At 39.7% G+C, this 26,447-nt stretch overlaps 1 protein-coding gene across 1 annotated transcript in view; it reads right to left on the bottom strand.

Moving 5' to 3' along the window:
• The window catches only part of ROBO1 (roundabout guidance receptor 1), a 380,724-nt gene extending 358,464 nt beyond the window's left edge, over window positions 1-22,260 (bottom strand). Inside the window, exon 1 of the mRNA XM_031672309.2 lies at window positions 22,128-22,260. Coding sequence (XP_031528169.1) covers window positions 22,128-22,182 — 55 coding nt within the window. The 5' untranslated portion in view covers window positions 22,183-22,260. The remainder of the gene's footprint in view (window positions 1-22,127) is intronic.
• Between the last annotated feature and the right edge of the window lie 4,187 nt (window positions 22,261-26,447).

The following is a 26,447-nucleotide window of genomic DNA, read 5'->3' as shown; positions in this document are numbered from 1 at the left end:
GGTGTAAATCCTTTGAATTTGCATCCAGTTTAGGCAGTAATACAAAGGCCTAAAAGCCTTCATTTACTCACTTTTCTAAGCTGAGGAGGGTACGTAATATGCTTCTATAAGTAGTTGAACCCAGTCAGGTCAGTTCTGAGACTTATTAGGGCATGACGCTGTTGACATAAGGCTAAGTGTGAAGCCTTGACCCCTGCATTTCCGCCATGACCCCAGGGACCAGACCTACTCATCTCACCCCAACCTTTACAACTTGAAAGATGTCAGATCAGGCTGCTATGTTTTTTAAAGGATCAGTCAGTCCAAATGAAAGCTATTTACTTTGCCCATTATTGTTAATTCCTCGGAATTTTTTTTTCAGGGCCTCCAAACAGTCAAATCTATTCAACTTCTGTAAAAACAAAATGTTCCCTAAATTCTTTCAAGCTTACATCTAAAATCTGTTAAGTCAAATGTTTTTTCCCCCCACAAAATCCTGTCATATTTTGAGAGAAATTCCAACCAAAGCAAAAACTATCAGTAAAAAAGAGTATAAATATTAAAGGGGAAGAGAGTGGCCAATTTAATAGATATAAGGTTTTTAATGTTTCAAATATTAAAGTATAGTTTTCAAGACTTAAGTCCTACATAAGCAACCTCAAAAAATCTAGTCATTTGTGCAAAATTAGTCTACTCAAGCATCAGACTTCTTTTCTCATCTGCCTTTAAGATCAATGTAGATACTAAACACAACTTTTAAAGGAAGTTTTAGTCCCCTAATCCCATCCCTGGGTCATGAGAAGCAGCCTTATGCCTTCACACACCGCTCCTTGACTGAAATCCAGTCTCCAAGATTTGAATCTAACTAATGTAAAGGAAAAGGCTATATCAAGTTACCCAAAGTACTTACTCAGAGAAATAGAGAGAAATGGAAGCATTTGGGGGGAGTTGGATCTGTTAAAAACAGTCAGTGGAGAGAAAAAGGCAATTTTCCCCTCTAAGAGTGCGCTAGTATATTTATTGTGGTAAATTGCCCTCTTTATGTAAAAGATAGTAAATCTGTTGATGCTAGGATGGTTTTATCTCAACAGAAGGGCAGGCATTCAGGGTCTAAAGTTTCTGAATCTCAGCAATGTTAAACAGGGCTTTAAAAAGAACTTTCAATTTGAAATACTGAGTAAATGGGTTCACACAGCACGAATTTTATTGTAGACCAACCTAATTTTCACATTTTCCTCTCTATAACAAGCTAGTCATTTGTTCCCTGCACTCGTAATGGAAAGAAAACAAGACTTTCTTTGTTTGTGTACATTAACTCGATGCTGTAAAAGTCACTCAGTCAAGCTTCACCATACTTTCACCTTTAAACCTTAACCTGACTTGTAACAATATTTGTAGCCTCTAAAATTACACTGGTTGAACCCAGACGGAGTTAATCACCCTTCACTGTCTCAGTGAAAAGTATAATGACCTACCATTTAATGTGAAACCATTAAAATGCTAGAAAGGGCAAGAATTCACATCGTGTGTTTATAAATACCTCACAGACATGAATCCATACATTCAAGCTACCAGGACACTTTTCATATGACACTTGTTTAGAGAACCAGATGGAAAATAATGACTCCTGTACACTCAAAGCCAGAAGTGTCTATTCTGCTGTTTTATATAATGCACCTTACACTTTTAATACTGACATAAATTAATTCTAACAAATTCCATCTGTAACTAAACAAAGAAAATCCAAATCAAAGTTAGGTAATTCACGATATTCTTTCCTTTTCTGAACTACTGTTGCTTCTACACAGGGCAAATCCATCAGCCAGATCCTTCATTTCTCCCTGCAAGGCATATTCCAAATCCTTCCTTCAGGACCATTACAGCGCACAAGTCCAGGAGGCCTCACTGTCATCACACTTGGGGCCCATCCTCCAGGGACTGGTCACTCACAGCAGCACCAAGGATGCACCTGAAACTGTGCCACACAGAGGCCTGGACCACTTCTCTCTTCTCTCCCTGTCTCCCTGGTACCACTTCAGCTGAGCCACCATCAACCCCCATCTGTAGCATCCTCTTACATGTCCTCCCCATTTTCACTCTTGCCTCTGTAATCTAACCTTCCAGAGCTTACTGAGTAACCTTTTCTCTTTTTGAAGCAGATCATAGTACTTAGAGAATGAAAAGCACATACCTACAGGGCCATGGAGGTAGTTAATGGGACAACACAGGCCAAGCCTTAGGACGCGAGCGTATACAATGTAAGTGCAGGGTGCCAAGCAAACCCGGGTACAGGGAGATTGCCTTGATCCAGCTCCCAAGTGACAGCTTCCATATGTGAGGATGATTCTGAAGTGATCAGACCATCTAATGTCTCAAAAGAAGCGAGAAATCTGAACTTTTCTGTGAAACTGCAATTTTTAAATGTTGCCTAAAATTTTTAAACAATGTGAAATAAACCAAATACCTCTGCCAGTTAGCACAGACCACTGCTGAGTGATGACATTTTACAACACCCTCCCTGTTTATCACCACACTTGGACAAAACGCCCCTTCTGTTCCTCTTACCAAGCTTTTCCCACCTCAGATCCTTAGCACTTACTATTTGCCACGGTTTTCTGCATTCATTCTTAACCCTTAGATTTTAGCTCAAAAGTCTCCTCTTCAAACCTTTCCCTGACTGCTCTATGTAATGTAAGTCTTCCCCACAAGGCATCACCACATCACTCTATTTGGTTTCTCTTACTGTGTATCTTCTCATAAAAGAGGATTTGAGGAGTTCATGCTAGCAAATTTAGTCTGTAAGCATTGGCTTTCCTGATATATTAACAGAACTCATTTTCAATAAAAATCAATACAAAATAGGCTGAACTGAGCCAGTAAGACACACGCACACACACACACACACAACTTTCAAGCTTTATTACTTCATAAAAGCATACTGGCAGGATGACTGGTTGTTGTTTGCTAAATATCTACAACAGTTTTTTTTTTTTGCAAGACAGAGAAAACAATACTGTGTGTGTGTACACACGCATATACATACATACACACACAAGTATATATGTGTGTATAGGTATGATTCCTATTGAAATGGTTAATATGCAGGTAACCTCAATGAGGCGCTGACAGATGGACTGTTCGAGCAGTCTCCTCATGTGGATCTCAGGCTGCGGTTCACAACTTGAGGTAATTGTTCCCCTCAGGGGTTTGGCAATGTCTGGAGACACTTCTGTCTCTCGCAGCTAGAGGGATGCTATTGACATCCAGCGATACAGCCCAAGGAGGCTGCTAAACATCTTACAAGGAAGAAGACAGTCTCCAGAAGAACCATCGGACCCAAAATATCATTAGCGCTAAGCTTAAGAAGCCCTTAAGTCCCTTCACTCCAGTTCTGGCAAACGAAGTAGCAGCTACCCCCCCCCCCCGTTTGGTTTGGGGAGGTAGGGTATAACTGTCGAGTTCTAGACGTACAGAGATCAGAAAGAAATTCTCTCTGCCCTCAAATCACTCAGTCTGCCACTGGAAATGAACAAAAAATTCTAATTTATACAGCCTTCAGTAAAGGTATACACAGGTTACTACGGTGGCAGAGAGAAGGGCCAATTCACCGAGTCTTGAAAAACTGGAAGATGGGGTGGAGGGCATGGGAGCCCAGATGTCCTCCTGGACTTGTTGCCTGACCCGCCTTGGGTGTGCTGAGCACTAATTAGGCGGAGGGGTAGGAGGAAGAAACAGCACTTCGAAAGATGAGACTTGAGAAGTTGGAAAGAATAAGTAGTTTAGCATTGCTAAGGTAAGTAGGTGGCTTCTCTTTGCAAGTAAGAGGAGAAACACATTAAGGCCCTAATATGTGAACATAAACACATTTCTGTCTTATTATCCTTTTGCCTAGACACCTCTCTGTTGCCTTCCCACTCTGAGATTTTGTGAGCCTATAATTTCTACATTCAATTACCTCATATAGGCTTGCCCTTAAATATCTTTCTTCATAATCTGTTTTTGCCACACTTGTTCCAGAAACTCCTTCTGAACTTAGCACAATCATGAATCAACACTGTATTTTCAAAATTAGGAAAGCTTGTAATTCCAAAGAACAAAACTTATCTAAGATCACACATCAGCGTTCATGCGACCTGGGGTTCTTCGGACAAGGGCTTTGTCTGAATCACTTTTATATTTCTAATGTTTACCCCAGATAATGTTACATGATGATTACTCAGCAAATACTTGTGGCATTGAATTGTAACTTGAATCTACTCCAGACTCCGTGTTTTTTTCTAAATCAATAGTGCATATTGAAATTGTAATGTACTTATCAAAGGGTAACCATTCAAAATTGAGATTCAGAAATGATCATTTCCTTTAATATTTCCTTCTTTAATAATACATACCTCTAATCTTCTGTACAGGCTTATATTACTGTCACCTAAATGGTAATAATAATAACAAAATAAAAACAAAACAAAAAGTAAAAATAATAACAAAAACAAGCAGGGAGAACTTGTTTTATTTTAGGTCCTTCTCTCTTTACCCTCAAGCCTTTCATAGGAGAAACTTTTCTTACCATGAATACTAAGGTTTCTCCCAAAGCTGTATCTCAAAATTAAATAATTCTTTTAAAATCTAGAGACAATTTTTTTTAGTATGTCAGGCACTGTAGAATGCTCACGGGGACAACTCACTGGAATCATAAACTCAACCTACCAAGATACAAGTCACAGTGTTTCCTCCATACATATTGTTCCTCCCTTATTACTGAAATTCATGCTGCCCAGGGAGCCATCTGAGTCATGAGAAATCCCCCCATTTTGCATATATTATACCAGTTCCATCTACTCATTCCACCACCCCCTTGCTTTTTCCCTTTGCTTCATTTCCATTAACACTGTATTTATTCATCATCTGTCCCCTTCATTATTTTAATAGCCTTCAAAGACTTCTCACTGTATCAAGTATTCTGCCCATTCAATCCACTGTCCATGCCGCTGGTTGAGAGATCTTTCTCTCCCACCCAAGTGAGCAGATTCTTCCCACCTAAAAACCCATCCTTTGCCACATAATGAAATTCAATCTGCTTAGCAATAGAATTAGAGAACCTTCATATTCTGATCACAGGTTTATCCTTACAGGCACCTGATCTATAATTAATCCCAAGCTATTTCTGGTTTCTTCAGCGTCCAACACAATTTATCTTGTCTTTGCCTACACATATGTGTTTCTTCTGCTTAGTCTGAGGGGCAAGCAAAAGAAGGGATATTCTTCAATACTGACTTTTATTATTCTTTAAATACTCCCTGATCCTAGTAGGAAGTACATTTTCTCTTCTTGAACTTCTCTTCCTATATATATTTCTTCATCATATTCTAATTATTATCAATTATCAAACAATGTGAACTTTGTATGTAGGGACCGTTACTAACCATCTTCAGATTACCGGTACCTAGAGTCTCTCACCAATAACAGATACCCAGTAAAAATTATTTCACATAACAAATGGCCTAAAGAATAAGAGAAAATCACACTGTACCTTTTATGCCCATCTATTTATGAATGACTTTCAGAAAGGCATCAAGCAATTTTTTAAATTTCCTTTTTTAATAGCATAAGGTCTTAAATTCTCTAGATGTTTCTCCATAACCTCAAACATACAGCTCATCACTGCAGATTACTCAGAGGAACAAACATTTAAATCTCTCTCCTTAGCATTCTTCAAGGCAAACCCAAATATGGTGAGTTCTTTACTGTTACATTTACAGAAAAAATAATTAACATAAAGGATAGTTAAAATATCAAATAACACAGCCTTATTTATCTTCCACTTGTGGGAGGATTTATTATTTTTTCATTACATACACGTTATTGTTTTTTGAATGCTAAAATGGTCAGTTCAGACTTTGTCCGTTAGACAGATATTGACTGAGCACCCCCTCTGGGCTAAGTGTGTGGCAACTACTGGGGGTATTTAATTCTGTAATACAGTCATGGGTCACCTCTCACAGAGATGTGAGACTATTGTAAAAAGCAGAGTTTAAATAATCTTGGAAAGGAATTCATACAGAAGCTGGCACAGCATTTTGAATAAGAGTATATACAGTGCCTTGAAGAGGGTCTGTGAGTAAGGAAGACCAAGAGGCTTCCTGAAAAAGTGACTGTGAGCACCTGTCAAGCCAGCCGCAGTGACAGGCATGCTGGGGATGTGGGGTCAGGAGGAAGAACAACAATACAAAGGTGGATGTGCTGCCCTGGAACTAAGAGCAACATTACAAATAGACTGCTCCTCTGGCCTTGAAACCTCCCTAAAACTCTCCCTGCCCTCTTCTAAGTCCTTCTGACATTCGTACTGTTAATTGTTACTTAGCATGAAAAAGCACTACTCTAATATTTGGCTGCTTTCCCAGAAAATATATTCTTATGAAGAGATAAAAAAATAATATTTATAAGATTCATGTGTGTTAAGATTTGGAGGTAAATGTTCTATAGGTAAACGTGATCTGTTTGTGAGACTGAGATGATGTCTTCACTGAATAATCTAAGTGCCAAAATTTACAACTGGTCTCACTGACACACACACACACACACACACACACACACACACACACGGTCTCAGAAACTTAGTATGGGTTTGATCTCCCACTTCATTTCCTTATCACCTTTTTGGACTCTGAACTTCTACTAATTAAGTATTTTTAGGGGGAAAATAATGCCTTTTTCCATTTAATCTCAAAACTCTTCAAGGTAGGTTTTACTACCATCAGATGAGGAAACTCAGGATTAGAAAACTTAACCAATATAACCAAGTTCACACAGTTTGCTAATATATTAACTGTATTTTCTTATTTTTTGTATTCTTGGCCCTCTGTATCTGGGGCCTCGCTGACTGGGAGAGACCACCTCTCCTAGGGCTAGTCAATTTCAAGAGGCGGCAAACACTGATGGACACACCCCTCAAATACACACCAGCCAGTCCAGAGCCTACACACTGAAATACCTCATCTATCTGGCTCTTATTCTCCCAAAGGCAATATTCCTCTGCCCTAATCACCCCAGGGCCAGGTCCCTGGTTAGGCACCTTCCCTGTAGCTGACAACCTACTGAAGTCATTGAAATGATTCAATCTTAAATCTGCTCAGCCTTCAAATCCTGCCTTACTCATTCTTTCCCTTGAAAGCCACAATAAGGCTTTTGCCCAAGCTCTCCCCTTTCTTCCTTCTGCCTCCCAACCCACCTTGGTGCTTCTCCAGGTGGGGGTGCCCCTTCATGGCATCCTGCACCTCCTGTTTCTTGGGATCTGTAGGTAAAAAGCTTCACGACAGTCATGCATCTGCATGTCTTACCATACAGGATTAAAACAAATCCTGGGTACGTTTTAAAACAGTAGTGCCAGTCAGTGGTAATGATTACAGCACAGCCAGCCAGACAGAATGTGAAGTCAAAGATCATTTTTCACATGTGAAGTTTGTTACTGGTACTCCTCTACCCGCCCTCCCCACTTCAAATTTCACTCTGCGGTTTGGTCTCCCATATTACTCCAGGATCCAAAAGGGCACCACGCCTCTCCATCCCTGACACTTCCCACTGTCTGCCACCATCCCACACTCCAAATGAAAACTTCATTCCCCAAGTGCTAAAGAGCTGAACTCCAAGTAAGAGGACCTTTAATCTGATTAAAACAATTCACAGTAAATTGCAAATCTCTTAATCCTCTTAGAGGTATTAACATTTTTTTTAAATTGGGGAGGGGAAAGAAACCTGATATAGCCTCTAATTGTTGGCATTTTTGTACAGCATAAACAATAACATATTTGGCTTTATTCAGATAGAAATGGCTATCACACTGGCATGGCAATCTGCCCAGAAATCCGGCTCCAACTGTCAAATTAACTCTGAAATTTTTTTAACAATGTTTACACTTCTGCTTGAGTTTATTTGTTATTTTTTTTTAAATCTCTGGTAAGAAGTCTTAAGGTTTTGGAGGGATATTTCTGTAGGGAAAATTTTTATGTTTAGGGTTTGTAAGTCAGGGTCTATACTGAGCAACTATCATAAACTAGTTTCTTAAAAAAAAATCTTGTTTTCAGTTTTTTTTTTAATTGAAGTATAGTTATTTACAATATTGTATTAGTTTCTGGTGTACAGCATAGTGATTCAGTTATACATACACAGATATTCTTTTTCATATTCTTTTTCATTATAAGCTATTACAAGGTACTAAATATAGTTCCCTGTGCTATAAATAGAACCTTGTTTATCTATTCTGTATATAGTAGTCTGTATCTGTTAATCAAAAAAAAATCTTGATAAAAATGACCAGTCAGCAAAACAATAATAAAAAAACCCCACAATTCACACTTACACAGACATTAGAGCATATCAAACACTATTTTAAACACTTTATATATAAACATATTTAACCTTCACAGCAACCCTATTATTTCCATTTTCACTGATAAGGAAACAGAAAAGTGAGACAGGCTGTTAAGGTGACATGGCTGGTTAGCAGTGGGGCCAGATTTCACATTCTGTTTCTGAAGCCCATTCCCTTACAGTCACTACACTCGACTGAAAGACAGACCGGCTGGGGAAAACGCAGAGTTCAATAGTCCAGCTCATTGTGTTTTCCTAGGTTAAAAACTACAGAATTTAAATTCTGGAAATGGCCAGAATATCACTGTTTCCATCCCCACACTTTACAGGTGAAGAAATCAACTCACTCCTGGCGTGGCGAAAAGATACATGGTGGCAGGTTCAAAATCAGCAACAACCACATCAGAATCCAAGTCACACTTCTTCCCTCGCTACACTATAGTAGGTCCAAAGGAAAATCACAGCAAAAGCTACAAATTCCAAGCAAAGGTAGACATCCAGAGTCCTATCCAACCCATTTTGTAGGATCCAGTAAACACCAACTATTGAGAGCCCCCATTCATAAATTACTCACAAATCTGGTGCTTTACAACATTCCTATCATTGGTTGTTTCAAGACTTTTTTCCTAACACTGGGATGAAGATTTGTGATATTTGGCAGTTCTGGTATTTCTTCTTTCCAATTACTCACGTCTCTGTTTCTGAAAGAAGAAAGTTTTTTCACCAAGAATAAGAGGGAGTATTAATTCCTTTTATAATTCCTGTCAAAGCAAAGAAACCCACGTGCTGAGTCACATTAATTCACTGAATGTGTTTGTTGTAACAGTGAAGTAGATATAGACCCGCGGAGTCTGAACAGAGCCCTAGATAAGTAACTGTAATCCAGCATGACCATGGGCCAGGTCACAGTTCAGCACAGGGTGCTGGGGAAACACATAAGAAGTACATCAAATCTACAACGGGTGGGTAGAAGGGGTGGCAAAGGGTTTCTGGAGGAGACACCCATATTTATACATTAGGCCAAACAGCAGCTGGGATGGGGGAAAGAGGAGGAAAAGGAGAGAACAGAATGAGTCTGGACAGAGCAGCCCTGAGCAGAGGAACAGCATTAGAAAAGCCAGGGGAATAAGAGGCTGAACCTGGTTCTCAGGCAGGGAGACATAATCAGGCAGGTGTGCGATACAACCAGCTCAATAATACCAACGCATCTAAACACAAGGTGCTTTCTCCCAAAAAAATAAATCAAACATAACGTCTCTGTGGTTCACAAAGAAGGGGGAGTCTTTATATGGAAGGAAACAGGAAGAAGTAACACAGCTCCAGTCCAGGGGCAATAAAGATCAATAAGACTTAGGCAAATTAGCTAACAGGTTCTCATGACATTATTTTAAAGGCTGCAGTTCTCATGTATAGAAATAATTTCCAAATACATGTGGAAGTCATGGCTGCCCTTTTAAGTGATGAAGACTCCATTATGCTTAGCAAGCTATTTTGTCAGAACATCAAACAATACTCATCTTTAACCATTCCTCCTGTGGACAATGAGATGCCGGTGACGGCTTCCAGCTTCAAATGAATCAGCGCTCACTGCTCAGGGCACATTACTGCCTGTGACCTCTTCCCCTGCCCGTGCCTTGACCTTCTCCCCCTCCAGTGTTATTCCCTGCCTCATGCCTGTGAGCATCTCCCATTATTCGTGAGCGGTGGCTCTAGAATTTAGCATGAGGAGGGCTGTCCCGATAGACGTCTAACATGACTAATGCTCTTAATAATCCCCAGTGGGACTCTGCCATATTCTTCCAGCAGGATGAGTCGTTGGATGACAAAAAGAAATTCTATGTGCTTTACAGTAAAACATAATGAAGATGAGAAATTTCTACATGTAGAAATATTTAACTTACTCAGTAATTAGTAAGAAATGACCGGTTTCAGTCTTTTTTTTTTTTAAGACTTAACAAAAGTTTCCTCATATATTTTTAGCTTTGCAGTGTATCTTGAACACCTGAGCGGATTATCCCATTTCTGTGTTGGCTAAAGTTATCCTCTAAATGTTATTCTGGAAACATGTATGAATTATGCACAAGGTTTCCTCACAGAAATGCTAGATATGCTCTTGAAAATTGTGCATAAATCAATATTTTGTAAATTAAATAACATTTTTCACTGACAAATTATTTCAGAAATGCTTTATTTTCATTTCTGGTTAATATTCAATTGGCAATGATTCCTGACCCTTTAGATTAAACTTCTCTGCTGATAATATTTCTGTCAAATAGCTAATGATCTATAAACAAATAATAAAACAAATATGGAAAACTAGGCTTTAGAAAGGATCCTGTAATAAATTCTTAAAAAAGATAAAAGCTTCTTTGCAATTCAGCCATAGCCCCAATTTTATTTTTATTTCTTCAGATTTTTTTAATGTGTGTTCATTCTCTGTAATTCATATGCAACACAGTGGTGTGTCTCTTAATAGCAATCAGTAAACCTTTAGATTGTCTGTGTTGATAATTTCTCTTCTTATGCAAGAACATATTTATTTATTCAGTTCATCAGGGACTCTTCGCTCATCAAAGGGGTTGTGGTTTTGTTTTCTTTGTTTGTTAGCTTTAGGACAAAAGAATAAACATAGTCAAACTGATCACTTTGCCAGGCTTAACAAATACAATTAGTAAAATGTAAATGACTCAAATAAAAGCAGAAGCTTTGGGTTAAATAGATAAGCCATTATGTAACCATTTAGCTAGTAACAATACAGGACAGTCAAACACCAGAAAAGTAACAGCTTCCAAAAGGCTGAAGACAGCAGACAGTGAGGGATACCGACACATTTAGAGTAGGAATAAGCAGCAACAGACAGGTCGGTTCTGTGTGGGGATGGATGACGGAACACTGCAGATACAACATGGTGACCTGTGGCCCACACTTGGTGTGAGGACTTGGAATTGTTGTTATATTGTTATTATTATTAATTCAGACTTAATTGTTCCCACTTTTCAGTTGGGAGACTTTACCTTAAACATAGATTTATACCTTTTCTTAAAAACTCATATGTCTGTCTATATTAAGTCCACATGGCCCCATGGCAACATCCAGCCAACCATCCCTTAGACCTAATACACTGCCTTCCTTACACAGGCCCTATACAGGCATTTCAGTTTCCAATCACTATAAAATATTATCAGAAAAGGAAAACTGAATCTCATAAATTTTCTTTTGTTTATCTTCCCTGCCAAGAATCGTCATTTTATACCAGGAAAGGCAGTTCAAAGATGGTTTTAGTGGGAAATGAAGGTGGGAAGGTAAGTATTTAGCTTATTAATGCATTTTAAATCTCCTGCTCCAGAACAGCACTCCACCTCAGGAGACTGACAGAACTTTCAGAGAAAATGAAATATTTAGCTGAAAACAAGAAAAAGTTAAAAGGTATCTAAATTTTTACTGGAAAAAAAAAAAACACAGCTTCCTCAAAATTCATGTTATACTTTAGGACCTTGACAAAATAGATATTAAATGAGGAAAATTCAAAGAAAATGGGAATCTCGTATGTGGAGAACAGAAAATTTAAAAAAGAGTATACTGTCTTCAAATACTGAAACAGTCTCACATAGAAACTGGACTAGATTTACCATGGGTAGTTTGGAAGATAAACCAGAGGCCAGTAGGACAGGAAATAGAATTGGGTTTCAGCTTACTTACTGAGGAAATTTATACAAAAATTAATGGAATAAATTAATAAGTAAAATAAAGGGAATCATCTATGCCATGAGGAGATAGTTCCTGTCACAGAAAGTAATGAGGGTAGGATAAGAGCTCTGTGTTCCAGGTACCGCGGGAGGGGGGGGCGGGGGGGCACAGAGATAAAGCTGATGTCCTAAGCTACTGTCCCAATGACCCTCTGATAGGTTAAGAATAACAATACACATAAGATTATATCTAATTCTATCTGCACGCTGCTGTCCATACCCTCAGAGAATATGCAAAAAAGTATTAATTTCTAAGAAGTATGGCATCAAATTTATATTTATTTTATATCCCCTCTTCTCCATTTGGTGGAAGCTCTTTACGGTCTAAACAGAGGCTCACAGAGCAGTCACGCTTATCTCTATTAAATTACCTAACGGGCGATCAACCATTTAGCATAAATTCTTTAAGTGCAAGGAGTGAGTAATATTTTTTAATAGTTTTTTTGTTGCCTGGTAAGATTGATTAAATGAATGAAACAATGAAGGCTATTATTAAATAATGTCCTCTAAAATCTAACAGTGTCATAAGTGAAATTCTCTAATAACCAGTGGCTGTAAAATCTAAAATCTACCTCTTCAAGCAGATTACATCCATTTTTCAGATCACCACTCCTGGGTGCACCTCTCTAACACTTTGCCCTGCCCAAGAAGATATTACATTCTTTCTCTCAACACTGTTCGGGAACTTACTTATTTCACAGAGACTTTGCTGACTAAGTAAATTCCCTCAATCTTTCGGTTCCCAAAGTGCAATCATATCAAAACATCTTTCCCATCATTTCAAAACATCTTTCATTCACATAGTGCCAACAATTCACTAATGTGATTCAACGTTCATTTTCCTGTCTATATATACACAACTTGGATGTTGTATTAAAAGCTATTACACAATATCAGGTATGTCTGAAACATTCTGTAAAGTGTCTAATAGCAACAAAGTAGACAGCTGGTTAAACAATTTTTGATTTTTATCAGGATTGATAATCTTGATTTGATCTAATCAAGATGATCAAGATTGAAAGTCATTTACTGAGGAATAAATAATGTTATTAAGCCCCATTAATAATAAACAAGTAGCATTATCAAATACAAATGGTGAGCTGCAAAGCAATGAATACACAGAAATGAATTTATTATGAAGTATATTTTAAGACAAAGTAAAAATCTTCAGGCTATGACCTCAGGTTTCATATAAGGGAGGGTTTTAGATATGATATCATTTTGATCATTGGTAAAGAGTAAGGACCTGGGAACATTTTCAATCGTCATTTAAGCCTATGTAAAGTCACAAGCCCTAATGACATTGAGAATAAAATGTAAATGTACCACCGCACCCACACATTTGGAAGTAACTTTGGAAGACCATGAGCTCAGCTGAGATAGCCACATCTACGAAATCAGAGAACAACTTCCAGTCAGACATGTTTACTTAAAAGAGTAAGAAGAACAAAAGAATACCATTTTAAAACCCGACCATATTACTTCTGAGACTATATTGATTACCATACTGTTTCTGAGACTTACTATAGACTCTGGCAGATTTCATTCACAGGCATCATGTTCACCAAGGCTACATTCTTTGTTTTCTAGAAAACTTGCCATCTGAAAAGGAGACATCTTTAAAGGAACAGTAATCACAGATTCTAACCAAGATGCTGCCTAATATGTTTTTATAACCTGTAACATTGTATCACTAAATAAAATATTTTCAAGCTCAAAAAACAAAAATTCAACACCAGTTTCTTAGAGAAATTAGATCCCAGAGATAGTATATTCCTTTAAAAAAAATGTTCGCCCATTATTCGTTTGTTTGTTTGAATAGAGGTACTGGGGATAGAACCCAGGACCTCGTGCATGGTAAGCATACACTCTACCGCTGAGTTACATTCCCCCTCCCCAGTACTGTCTATATAAATTTCTATTCACCTACCCAATTATGCCATCATAAAACTTGCTGGGTTCTTACTATCTCAGATTTCCTCCACTAACTGAACAGCACTGCATTCCACTAACCTAAGTTATGGGGCTGGACTTCACTCTCTGTGTTCTGTGAGGTATACTACCAGGGTACATTCTTTTTGTGGTTTATCATGTGACAAGCAGAAGAGGGGAACAATCAGATATACCAAAAAAATCTGACATCCAAACAAGAACTAAAACAGTTTGGCAGCACAAGCTAGCTCCCTCACAAAAAGGCATCTTAGCCTTGTTACGTACACATTTTATACTGTTCCATCTACAACCACTTTCCTACACAGGAACCGTGTAGTGTGTATAATGGTGAAGAGAACAAATTCTGGGATCAGACAGGCTGGTTTCAAATCCAGACTCCACCACACCAGCTGACTGAGCTCAGTCAAGGAACTTAACTTTTCTGAACCTCATTTTCCATATTGATAAACAGGGATAAAAGCAATGCATTCATTCCTAATGTGGTATTAAATAAGTAAGTATGTGAGCACTGTGCCTGGCAGACAGTAAACACTTTACAGACTTTATAATTATTGGAGATATTATTATTTATTCCCAGAGCTTCAGGTTTAGTGCACAAAATTGGGTCCATATTTCATCATTTAACGAATTACTTGTTTTTTCATCATCAGTCTCTCTCTATATATATATATGTATATACATGTGGTTATTAAAACATTATGTTCAGTTTGTCAGATACAAAATGATGAAAGGGTAATTCTGAATATGAAGTCCCAGGAAAGGATGAGCCCCTGGAATTGAATGGCCCTTAGCAGTAGAAAAGATCAAATAATAAAGTGAAATTTGATTCCTCTCTGACCATACTGAATCTAAAAAAAAAAAAAAAAAGCTGCCCTCATGTTGCTTCTACTGAATCCTAATTATTAATTGATGAATAGCAACAATTTTGTCTGCTAAATGACCCTCCTCTCTGTGGAGGCTCCAAGTAGAAGCCTCTGCCTGCCTCCTATTTTCCTTCTACATGTTTTGGTATGGGCAATATATTTACTAAGTTCATCAATTTCAGCAAATTCTAGTTCCAAACTTCATACCAGATTGCTAAGGACATTCTCACTTTTCTTCAAACAGGAGGGAGGAAAACAGATGAGCGTATCTCCCACAGCTTGTACAAGCCAGTTTACTTTATTTAGACAACTTGCTAACTGAAAGGTCTGGAGACACTGAAATTACTTCCCAAACTAGGCGACTAAAGTAGTTTAAAGCTACCCAGAGGTGTGTAGTTAGCACGTACAAATGTGTTGTAACTCACTTTGTTATATGAACAAGCATCATTTTAGTGAAGTTTCCTGGTAATAAAAGACTGCCTTTTAAATCAAGCCTGAGCAAACAAAATCAGCTTTAGATCTGTGAAACTAAAAAGTATAAATTTTACATTTCTTTTGCATAGGAAAAGGAATTGCAGGCAGATACTTTTAGTCAAACAAAAAGTTAGTACATTGTTAGTGGAAGAAAACAATCACATGTTGAAACAGAAAATATTAACAGCAAGTACGCGTGTTATGCAAGTCCGGAGATTAAATTATGAGACTTAGTGTACCTCTTTGCCACTATGGGATGCCAAATGATCTTGAAACAGGCAAGTGTTATTTTTTGGACCCAATTTCCTTTCAAACTCTACCTGAGATTGCAAATGACGTAAAAGTACCTCAATCACATGAGTAGGGAAACTAAAGTCAGGCGCCTGTTTCCTCTTCTGCTAACATCCAAGAATGAGTTTACCAAGTTGATATTTTTTTCCACAATGGTGCATTAACTATGAGCATGCACAACATGCTACAAAGAACTTTATGGTCATATTAAGTAAGCAATGTCTCTCGTTCTGCTCATTGAAATTTTAAGTCAATCAGAGGATAACATATACCTAAAATGATGTGTAAAGTACTAAATGGTTGTTGCCTGTAAGAATTTTATTACTCTCAAAATACTTTTCCTTGCAGTAAAAGAAGAATCTACAAGTGCCAGGCATACAAACTCGTTCTCTGGTATTGTCAAGCAGAACCTGTTGCAAATAATTTTGGGAAAGTTCCAAGGACTCCATGTTCCTTCTGTGGCTGATTGTGGATAAGCTGTCCCTGGTTCTCAGGGAATGTACTGATGAGCTTTGAACTTGATATTTTCTGAAATCTAATCAAGAGCATTTTAGGAAAGTCTGACCATGAACTACTAGTGCTTTAAAAACATGTTTTCTAGTCAGGAAGACTAATATGATAGAAAAAATAGATCCCCAAGATACACTGTATTATTAGCAATTGACGCCTACCACTTCTTACACATTGCATATAAATCACTTACTTGACACCAGAAGAATATATTCCCACTTAAGGCAGAACCACATTGCTCTGTTGACATTTGCTTGTATCCACTGGTGGTGCTTTTAACGCTTCATTTAAGTGTCAAACTAGGTGACAGGCATTTAAGCCTATGGACTATTCAGCATCAAAATCACAACCCGAGAACCTTTTCGCCAATTGTTTTACCTTCTATACACCCTCCTCCAAATAATAAAATGAATTAACTAAATAAAATAAACAGATATTCCTTTCTGGCTCTAAGCAACAGAGAGCTGTGAATACTGCAGCCTAACTTCTCTCATGGAATGAAATCAGAAAGATATGCACAGTCATGCTGTTCAAAATATTGTTTTATGTGTGGAACAACACTGTCATAAGATGCTTGGAAGCCAAGTAAAATCACAGAAGTAAAAGAATTTGGAGCAGTCTGTTTTGGCTTAAGGGAAATGAGACTGAGCTCTCCCATGAAGCAAGCAACATGATACCCTCCAGCGTTAGAAATAGCCTTTTGGATGGCTAAAGAGAGAGAGAGGGAGAGGGAGGCGAAGAAGTGGAGATCAAAGCTAACTTCCTGTACTCTACAGATAATCTTTTTTCTTCTTCTTCTTCAACGACAAGATTGAAGGAAAGGGCTGAAGGTGGAGGGAGAAGGGGAAAAGGAAACCATACTAATCCAGAATTGTAAAGAAAGGAGGTGGCCTTTGATCTCCACAGGATGGCAACTTTATTGGCTCTGCATAAGCAGTTTCCAACCAGCTGATCAACCAGGTATTAACACTCAACCCTTCCATGATCAGTAACCATGAAGTGGGTCATCTGTGAACAGCAGTCAAGCAGAAGGCTCATTTACTACTAAGCGACCACCAGCCCATGTCCAACACAGAGGGGAAGCAGCAATCCCAGGGGAAATGATGGTCTCTCCACAGGCTCTTCCCTGATAAGTACCCAATTATTTGCCTTGGGACTCAGAGCAAAATGTTTCTTCAAATGTGCATGAATGAGGATGGCATTCATTTTTCGAAATACAACTTGGAATGCTGTATATCTGTGTTTCTGCAACACCAGTCATCATTGTTTTGACTTCTGTTCAGTTTCTTTTTTGAAGCAGGCCAGAAAATGCAGACATGATAAAGGCTGGATGCAAGTTGGTTGAATGCAGAGAACTGAATGTCTTGCCTGATGATCTAAAAATTTAACAACCATTTACTTAATCGCAGGATACAAATGCTTCCCTTCCAAATTCTCAAGTGTTAAAAACCACAGTGTTTAGGGGGGATTTGGGGGACATGTTTTAAATAAAGAATGATTGAATCATAATCTTTCTTATTTTAATTCTTCATTTCTCTCTTTCAACTAGGAAAATGCATGATGGCTAAGGGTTTTGGAATCAGTTTGTTTTAAATCCAAGCTCATTCACATCTTCTAACCTCTCCTGATGTAGTTTCCACAACCAAAAACTATAAATATGTATATATTTATATAAATATATAAATACTAATAATAGCACCTATGTCACAGGCTTCTTAAAAGCATTAAATAAGATAATGGTGCATGTTCGATGAGTGAAAGCCGTATCTTCATAGCAAGGGTTGTCATCACAATCATGAAGTTTCTTATGCTACACCAGAAGTTGAACTTGATCTCATTTTTTAAAATTATTTCTTTCTTTCACTTTACTGGTCTCTTCTAAGCAAAAAAACATTGTAATATGGAAGGTAACTACTTAGCTTTTCACTCCTGTGTAAATTGAGGTAGTCAACATTCTAAACTCTATCAAATTTAGCTTCAAAAAAAAACCATTGTCTGAATTCATTAAAGATTTAAGCATGTCTCAAATCACTTCTTTGTTTTAAAAAATGTCTAGTTCTTTAAATAGTTGTTCAACATAGAGCACACACACTGATACCAATTTTTCAAGAACCCACTTTTCAGATTTGCTTTATGTCCTCTGTGTGCTCAGAGGGTGCACTGAGATTTGCCAGCTCTGTCTACTTCCACACCCACTCCTCCTATAGTTTAAAACGAGTTTAGTTCTGGATCTGTTTCTACTATACCTCTCTGGACTTCTGCCTCTAATTTCACATTTTTTTTTCTTTTCTTATTACCAAATTTCTTAATTTATTCTACAGATTACCTTAGGCCTAATTTTAAACTGAGTAACAACTTTTGATTTCCTTATATTTTTCTATAAGAAATCGTGCATGGAGGCAGTTACACTTTTGTTTTAAGAATCAAATTATTTTTAAAAGGGCCAGAAATTAACATGAGCATTACTCTAGCATCTTTTATTAACACAGAAGATGACTATATATAGACTCAACTATTTATGATCTTCATTGGCAAGCTATTATTCCAAGTTTCCTCCCAGTCTTATTCTTGGTGTCTAGAATTTTAAACTATAGATACCTACTCCATGTACAATAAATGAAGAACCAAACAAACAAGTGTGATTATAGGTTTAAAATGTAGCATTTTGTACCACATTAACTCACACAAGAATATTTCACTTGTCATAGTGAAGGCTAAGGGAAAATCTCACGTAAACTTACTGTTCTAAGACATTTTAGCCATAAATATCTTATGTATTAGAGGGCCCGTTATCAAGAAATGGGATGTTTTTAAAAGATGTCACAGTACTCAGATAACTATACTTGAAAGCTAAAAAGTTTATAAAGAAATTAGTAAGAAGTTATTGGAATTACCAAAGAATCTTGCCAGTTAAAGAGAAAGGCCACAGAGACAGATAGGTGGCTCACACAGTGAAACTTACTTTTAAAAACTTCCCTCTCCCCAAGAGAAAAAGACCTCCCCCCTCCCCAAAAAAAGGAGAAAAGAAAGATAGCACTAGTGATTCTCCACTTCATTTGAAGTTCAGATCACATCCTAAGTTTGAACTAAAATTCAATCACATCTTCACTTAGAAGCAAGTTTTAGCAAATGGAGTTGAGGAAAGGAAGTCCATAAAGGAAGAATGTTTAAATCAGTTCCTGAGAGATCACACAGATTTTTTTTTCCCCAGTGCTATCCCATCTGCTCCCCTCCCCAAAAGTCTAGCTCTCCATAGAAAAGAACTCAAATATACAAACAGTAAAGAAAATGCACCGGGGAAAAAAATGAATTTCTAAAGAAATTGCCATGTTTTTCCAAAATCTTAGTTTCCTAGAATAAAGAGTTATGTATTGTAGCATTAGGTTAATAAATAAAAGTCTACAAAAGGCAAACATACAATATTTGATGTTATGTATGACATCAGCTCATCAACATGAAGTTTATAATCTGTTTGAAGAAAACTATAGGATTCTGTTAAGTTGGCAGCCAGGTTAAAAAGAAAAAGAAAAAAGACCTGACAACCAATAGATGCTTTTACAGGTTAAATCTTGTTGAAGGTACCTTACCCCCTCCCTCAGTACACTTTGATTTATTTAAACTCACCACATTTCTCTTAAATACACTCCATTAACAAGTGATAGGCTGTGATCTTAGGCTTGAGGCAAGATATGAAACACAATCTTTCAAGAACTTCATTCATTCCCTGTCCAGGTGTTTTGAGCCCGCCCAGCTCTACTTACTTATCTGAGTTCTGTGAAGTTTTATTCAAATCAATAGTGGGGCTTAAGAATAGCACACTGTCATGAAATCACCCCAGCAGCCCAATAATTCAGCCTCCCCAAGCAGGAGTGAAAGTCATCGGAAGACTGATAAACAGCTTCAGGTTAAATATGAGACAGCATCTCACAAAGACACCTCTGACCCGCAACCCGGCCGACGAAGTAGATAACCACACCTACAGGAAAAACTTGGATTTAGTAAAATCATCCGTGGCTTAAATGGAAATCAAATTAGAAAAACAAAGCTAGATATCATTTCAGCTTTAAGATTATAAATGCCTCACATCTACTTAAATTACGAACTTCAGGTACTAAGTACTAATCAAAGTTTTAAATCTGAAAGGACGGTACACACACTTCAAGATACTTCTCTCAGTGAAGACAGAATTTGTACGCTGACACAACCAGCTTTCAGTGATACCCTATTAGTGTGACCCTATCTTTAATCTACAGCCACGATAAAAAGTCCCAACATATACAAACTCAGCTCAAACAGTGACTAATGACCATTAAGCCCCCTATCTTCAGTAATCTGCCCCTCCAGTCATTTATCACACTGACACTTCACTTTACACACGTGAATAAACTTTAACTGAGAAGGTGAATCAACAAAAATCTCAAAGGTATCTGAAGCTGTAAATTAAACTAGGGGTAGACCTGGCAAAGAGAGACAAATAGAGAGATCAGAACTTAATGTTTTTGATTTGCATCCTTGGCTGGTCTTGGGGGTGGGGAACTATTCAGTCATTCAGATCAGCAAACTAAGAAAAAAACCTATGTTACAGAGACCGGGAGCTGGAAGAAGAGGCAGCCAAAGAGTTTGGATAATTTATACATCCTTCCACTCTGACATAAAGTGGATCTTCTGTTTTCTCTTTTCTTCAAAGCACTAAGGAATTTCTTACTTAAGTTTTGTTGCAAATCTTTCTTTTAGTCAGAAAGCATATCTTGTGGGCTAAAATTATTTTAGAGGTTTATTTGCTACCATTCAGTTGACGTGCACTTTCCTTTTTCTTCTTCATATTTCATTAATTTAAGTAAAATCTCTGGTCAAAATATAAGCCATAACCATGGACCACAAAAAGCTGAAACCAACCTTCAAAGCTGTTTCATAATCATGCAAATTGAGTGACTCTAACCTATAGGCCCCGATGCAATTTGAAGCCCAGGACACGACTATAAAAAACTCCCTGAGGTACACCGTGCGTGTGTGTGTGTGTGTGTGTGTGTGTGCGTGTTTTAAGGCTTGAAATCGGATCCTTGATTGAAACCAGAATCTACTAAAAGGAAAGAAAGAAAGAAAAATTGAGTCGTGGCTCTACTGCCCCACAGTAAAAGTTTCTTAGGGAGTTTAAGAAAACTATTTGTAAGTAGATGCCGTGTATACCCTGGGGTCAAACGTATCCCACCGCAGCATCCTTCCAACACGTCACATGGAGAGTTTCGGTACTATTTAATGAACCCCCCGAATCCGAAATTCAGCCTTATTTCCCCTTACCAATGAAAATTCCCAGCCAACTAAGTGTTCCCTTTCAGAAACTTGCAACTGCCTGTTTTCCTTCTAAACTCAGCCAGGCAGAGTGGCTAGTTTATATCCTACCGTAAGAAGGAGTTATTTCCTGAAGATTCTTCAGAATCGAATTTAATTACAGAGTTTGGTTACATAAAACAACTACTAATAACCCCTTTGCTCGGAAGAGGAGGGGCGAATTGGCGCACCAGGTTCAGGAATCCTGGCGTGTTTCTGGGCCACAGCTCCCCGGGCGCACATCTCCCTTCCCGAGGGAAGCAGCCGATGGATGAAACTCACTTCGGCTCATCCTGAGGGCCCAAGCTCATCGCCAACCGCTGCCTCTCCCACCCTTGCGCTCAGACGTGCGTTTGCCCAGAGAGAACTGGGCGTGCCTCGAACTTGGCAAAAGGCCTAGGTCAGCGAGGAGGCTTGGGGGGTCTTGGGGGATGGGGGGTAAAAGGGACAACCCAAAGTGCGAACTAAGAACCTTTTCGTCTAAAACTCCTGCCTGGGGTCGAGCCCCTCCAGTCTTACAAGGGAGAGGTCGCCAAAACGCAGTTCGGGAGTGGATTTTGAAAAGTGAAAGAGGGGTCGTGCAGAGAGGAGTGAAGAGTGAAAAAAGACGCGGGGTTACCTGAACAGAGACATATTAATCCAAAGAGGTAAAAGTGAGCAGGCTCCGCGATCATTGTCCTCGGGTAGATCCTGCATACAGTCTCATGCCAAGAGGAGGGAGTAGAAATGGGGTCCCCAAATTTATGAAGCCACACACCACACACTCTACACACAAAGGCTTAATATAAGCAACGTGGGTCAATCCGCCAGGAGTTTTCAGGACAATTACTTGTCCACCTTTCCGGACGCTTGTCAGTATCTCAAAGCCCTTTGCAGACTAAGAATTCCAAGGTTTGCTTTCTCTGGCTCCAGGGTTTCCGAGGAGGCTCGGCCACTTCCCAAGGACCATCCAAAGCGAACAACAAAGAGCCGAAGCCGAAGAGCAGTTGTGTGGTTTCCTGCCTCCAAGGTCTTGCGGAGCCTCCCAGGGTGCGCCCCCACACTGTGCGCCCGAGCGCCGCGGCAAGGGCCGGAGCGGCAGCGGCAAAGTTGGGGTGTGAGAACAGATCAGGAAGGGCCGGAAAGTGCTTCTCGGTCTATAGGCGAGCCCAGTCAACAGCTGGCCACGCGAGGCGGCGGCAAAGGCAGCCAAGGCAGCGGCAGCAGCTCGGGCGGACCGGCACAGGGTGCCGGGGGTGTGCCTGGGTGACTAGGGCGCTGGGGGAGAGCGAGAGGGCGGTGCAGCGACAGCGGTTGCCTGGGCGGGCTCTTGTTCCCATCACTTGGGGGATGCAGAGGGTACTGAGAACAGCAGCAGGTCCGCGGACTCGGTCACGCCTCCCCGGCGCCCCCAACCCGGCGCAGCGCTCACCATCGCCCCTGGCCCCTCGCCCGCAGGGGCGTGCGCGCAGGGCACCCCGAACTCTCCGCGGCTGGGAAGCTGGAGCCCAAACTTCCTGAGGGTGGCTGCCCGCAGCCCTGGCTCGCGGTAGCTGCAGAGAGGCAGCTCCCGGACCTCCCTGGGGCGGCGGAGAGGAGCGAGGAGGATGCTGCTGCGGGTGGGAGCGACGGCCGCCGCGGCTCACCCGAGCCTCGCCGGGATCAGCAGCGTCGGAAGTTTCTGCTCTCACGCTGCCTCCTCTCTGGCTCGGCCGCTTGTGGGTTTCCCCCACCGTCCCCGCGGCTCCCAGTTTCCTCCCTCTTTTTCCTGGCCCGAGAATACTTAAAGGGGACGCGCGGTCCTTTCCATGCTTCACTCTACACTCTCCAGACGCTGGTCTGGCAAGTTCTGCTCGTTAATATTTCCATCCACAAGCCAGGGTGCCCGACTGCGCCCTCAGGTGAGAATCAAACTGCTCAGGATCAGAAATCCAAGCGAATGGGAACTTGTCTTGTTTCTCTCGCCACTCCTAGCTCCCCTGCACCTTTCTCCAAATGGAACCTCCCAGCCAAAGACTTCAAAAATCCTCCTGGTCCAGCTTAACCTCTTCCCTACCGCTTCCAGGAGTTGGGATAAACTCTCAAATAACTCTACCTTCGCCCTTCTCTATTCTCATTGTTTTTTTAAATCAAATATGGACAAACAATCCTTTAGGACAAGAGATAGAGAAATAACTATCTAGAATATATCAGTAGACGGACACTCTGTTACAAAAAATCACTTCATTTTAAATTGTAGTTGTTGAGGCGCCTGTAGAAAAGCAATCCAATTAAAAGGGTGCGGGGCTGGGGTGGGGGTGCAGGGGCGGCTGGGGACTTTTTTTTTCCTTTTTTTTCTTTTGGAACCAAGAACCGCTCCTTCAACTTCATTGACTCTTAAGTATCAGAATGTTAACAATGGGTAAGGAACTAAGGAAGAGGGACAAATGCAAGAAACAGCCTTGACTGCCTGGGAGTTTGCGGTTATAGAAGTAATTCAGCATTTCAAAACCAAAAGGCGTGGGCTTTTACACCCTGTACACCTCGCCCTGAAATCCCAACCTACCAGTTACTAGCTCTGAAATCAGGCCAAATCTCAGTTTTGTTTTCTGAAAAATAGGGACTCTAGAGATATTCACACATAATACCCACAGCAAAACAAATCTGGCACATCTGACCTGCATTCTTGCATGCATTCATTCATTCATTCATTCATTTTTCTTTCTGCTAAAAAGACACTGTATGCAAACCACCTGAGATATGGTGTGTGGCCAATAAATGGTTGATACTGGTATTTAGGGTTATTATACTTTTTAATAAATAATCTACCAAGGTGTGTCCAATAACTTCAACATGCTTCTTTGTTCTCTATCAGGATATACCAGAACCTGTGTTCAGTGTTGTCTCTGGAGAAGAGGATGTCTGACAGAGGGAGGAGTGGGGAAGGAGTTACTGTCTTCTAAATACTGCTGTACATTTTTTTAAAGTTAGCTCCTGCATTACCTAACAAAAGATACAGTTTTAAAAGCAAATCATACATTTATTTTGGTTGCTGCTGTTACAACCAATAACCTTGGAGCAGCATTTTGTAGAAAGAAATCCTGGTTAACAGCACCTATCTCTGAAAGTGAAAGATAGTTTAATCCCGAGAAAGCTGACTGAAAATTCAGTAAACAGGCTGGAGATAAGAATTCAAAGACTCCAACGAAAATCGTTCCAGCAATAAAAAACCAAGAAAGTGCAGTAAATGCTGAAAAACATACATAGATTTGTTCTTTGTGAAAGGATATTTAGTGAGAAACACAAAATGTGTTTTTCCCTCCTTGGTACAAAATGTGCTTTTAAGAAAAGCTTATCTAGTAACAGAAAATAAATAACCTAAAGCGTAGTACGAAGAGAAAGAGAGAGAAAATCCTTCAAATCCTCATATCATCCGAGAGCATTTGAAACAAAGATTCTGAACTTCCACTTAACAAAGGATGTATATTTTTAAATATAAAATAGAATATGTGTTAGAATCCCTGTTGCATTGTTTCTCCAAAGTAAGTCTCCTGGTCTTCGGAAGTTTGCCGAGATTTCTCAAAACCTTTATCATGTATCTCATTGTCATTGAATGGGCCATATTAATACTCTCTGTCATCCTTTTATTTCTCAGCTTCTATTAACAACACCACCCTCTCCCACCCCACCCCCAAGTCCTCTCTCCTACTCCTTAGAGGTTATATTACAGAAGAAAGTCAGCAGTAAGGTCCCTCAAGGAACTACCTTTTGGTCATCGTCAGCTCGTACATGTTGATCCTTTCTTCCTCCCCTGCCTCATCTAACGGGTGCTTTTCTGTCAATTCCATAAAAGTGGTACCTGAAGACAAGACTTTGTACTCAGAAGGTATTAGGAATGCGTACCTGAGAGCTTTCCTAACTTCTTCCTTTCACTCGCTCACTCTTACTCACGCAAACAAACAGTAAAGGGCTCTGTGGGGGCAGGATGCAAATAGAAACCCATCCCACAGGCCCTCCGAGCTCTTATGCAGAGAGCTACACAGGCCCCAGAGTGGAACGCATCTGAAGAATTAAAAACAGTGTGGTTGGGGTTAAATGACAGGTCAGTACCTGGAGATGGATGAATCACAGCAACTTGCCACCTTTCCATTTTAACTCCTGAACATTAAATTACTAGGAGAATGCATGACATAATAAACATGTCGGTGTGAGTACGTGTGCAAGTGTGCGTGTGTACACATGGATACGGTGCCTCCAAATGCCAGGTCTTCAGGCAGCTCTGACTTGTACGATTGAATTCTGACTCATTCCAGACTGACTGGTTGGGAGACAAAGATCAAGGTAAGGAGAAGGTGTCATAATTTGTCCTCAGAAACTGTGTTCTGATCACTGTGATCTGATCGAGCGGTGTATTCTCGAGTTTAGAGAATTCTGATCATTTGACGCTTATGAAATTTAGCCTCCCTAAAATGTCTCCTTGAGAATTTTGAGGGAACCTGAAAGTTATGCATTCTAGTAGTCCTGTGAATTGGGGCTTCTTTGACATTCAGAATTCTAGAGCAGTAATAATCTCTCGAGTTGGTCTGATCCGATTTTTATCTTTCATAGGGCTAGTTATACAGACTCAGGAAATAACGAAACGCCCAGGGTCGCTGTAGGAATTCCATATACCACTTACCCAGATTAGGAGGAACACAGTCGAGTTCTTAAAGAAACTACAAACCAGAGCATTTCTTTCTCTTCCCCCTTACCAAAAAGCCTCCAATCAGACCAAGCCTGAGATGCAAGCTGAAATTCCAGGATGTCTGGTGAGAAGCGCCATCGTTACCATCACGTGTACGGTACACGCCCAGGCTGTGCTGCTTTATCCAAGATACAACCTGTCTAAGCGCAACAGCTAGTTTAGCCATTTTTATACAGAGTTACCAAATAATCTGTGCAATCTTTGGTATCTAAATTGATGAACTGGTTGAATATTTCA

Source organism: Vicugna pacos, chromosome 1 (genome assembly GCF_048564905.1).
Source record: "Vicugna pacos chromosome 1, VicPac4, whole genome shotgun sequence".
NCBI lineage: Eukaryota > Metazoa > Chordata > Mammalia > Artiodactyla > Camelidae > Vicugna > Vicugna pacos.
This window is presented reverse-complemented; position numbering and strand designations above follow the sequence as displayed.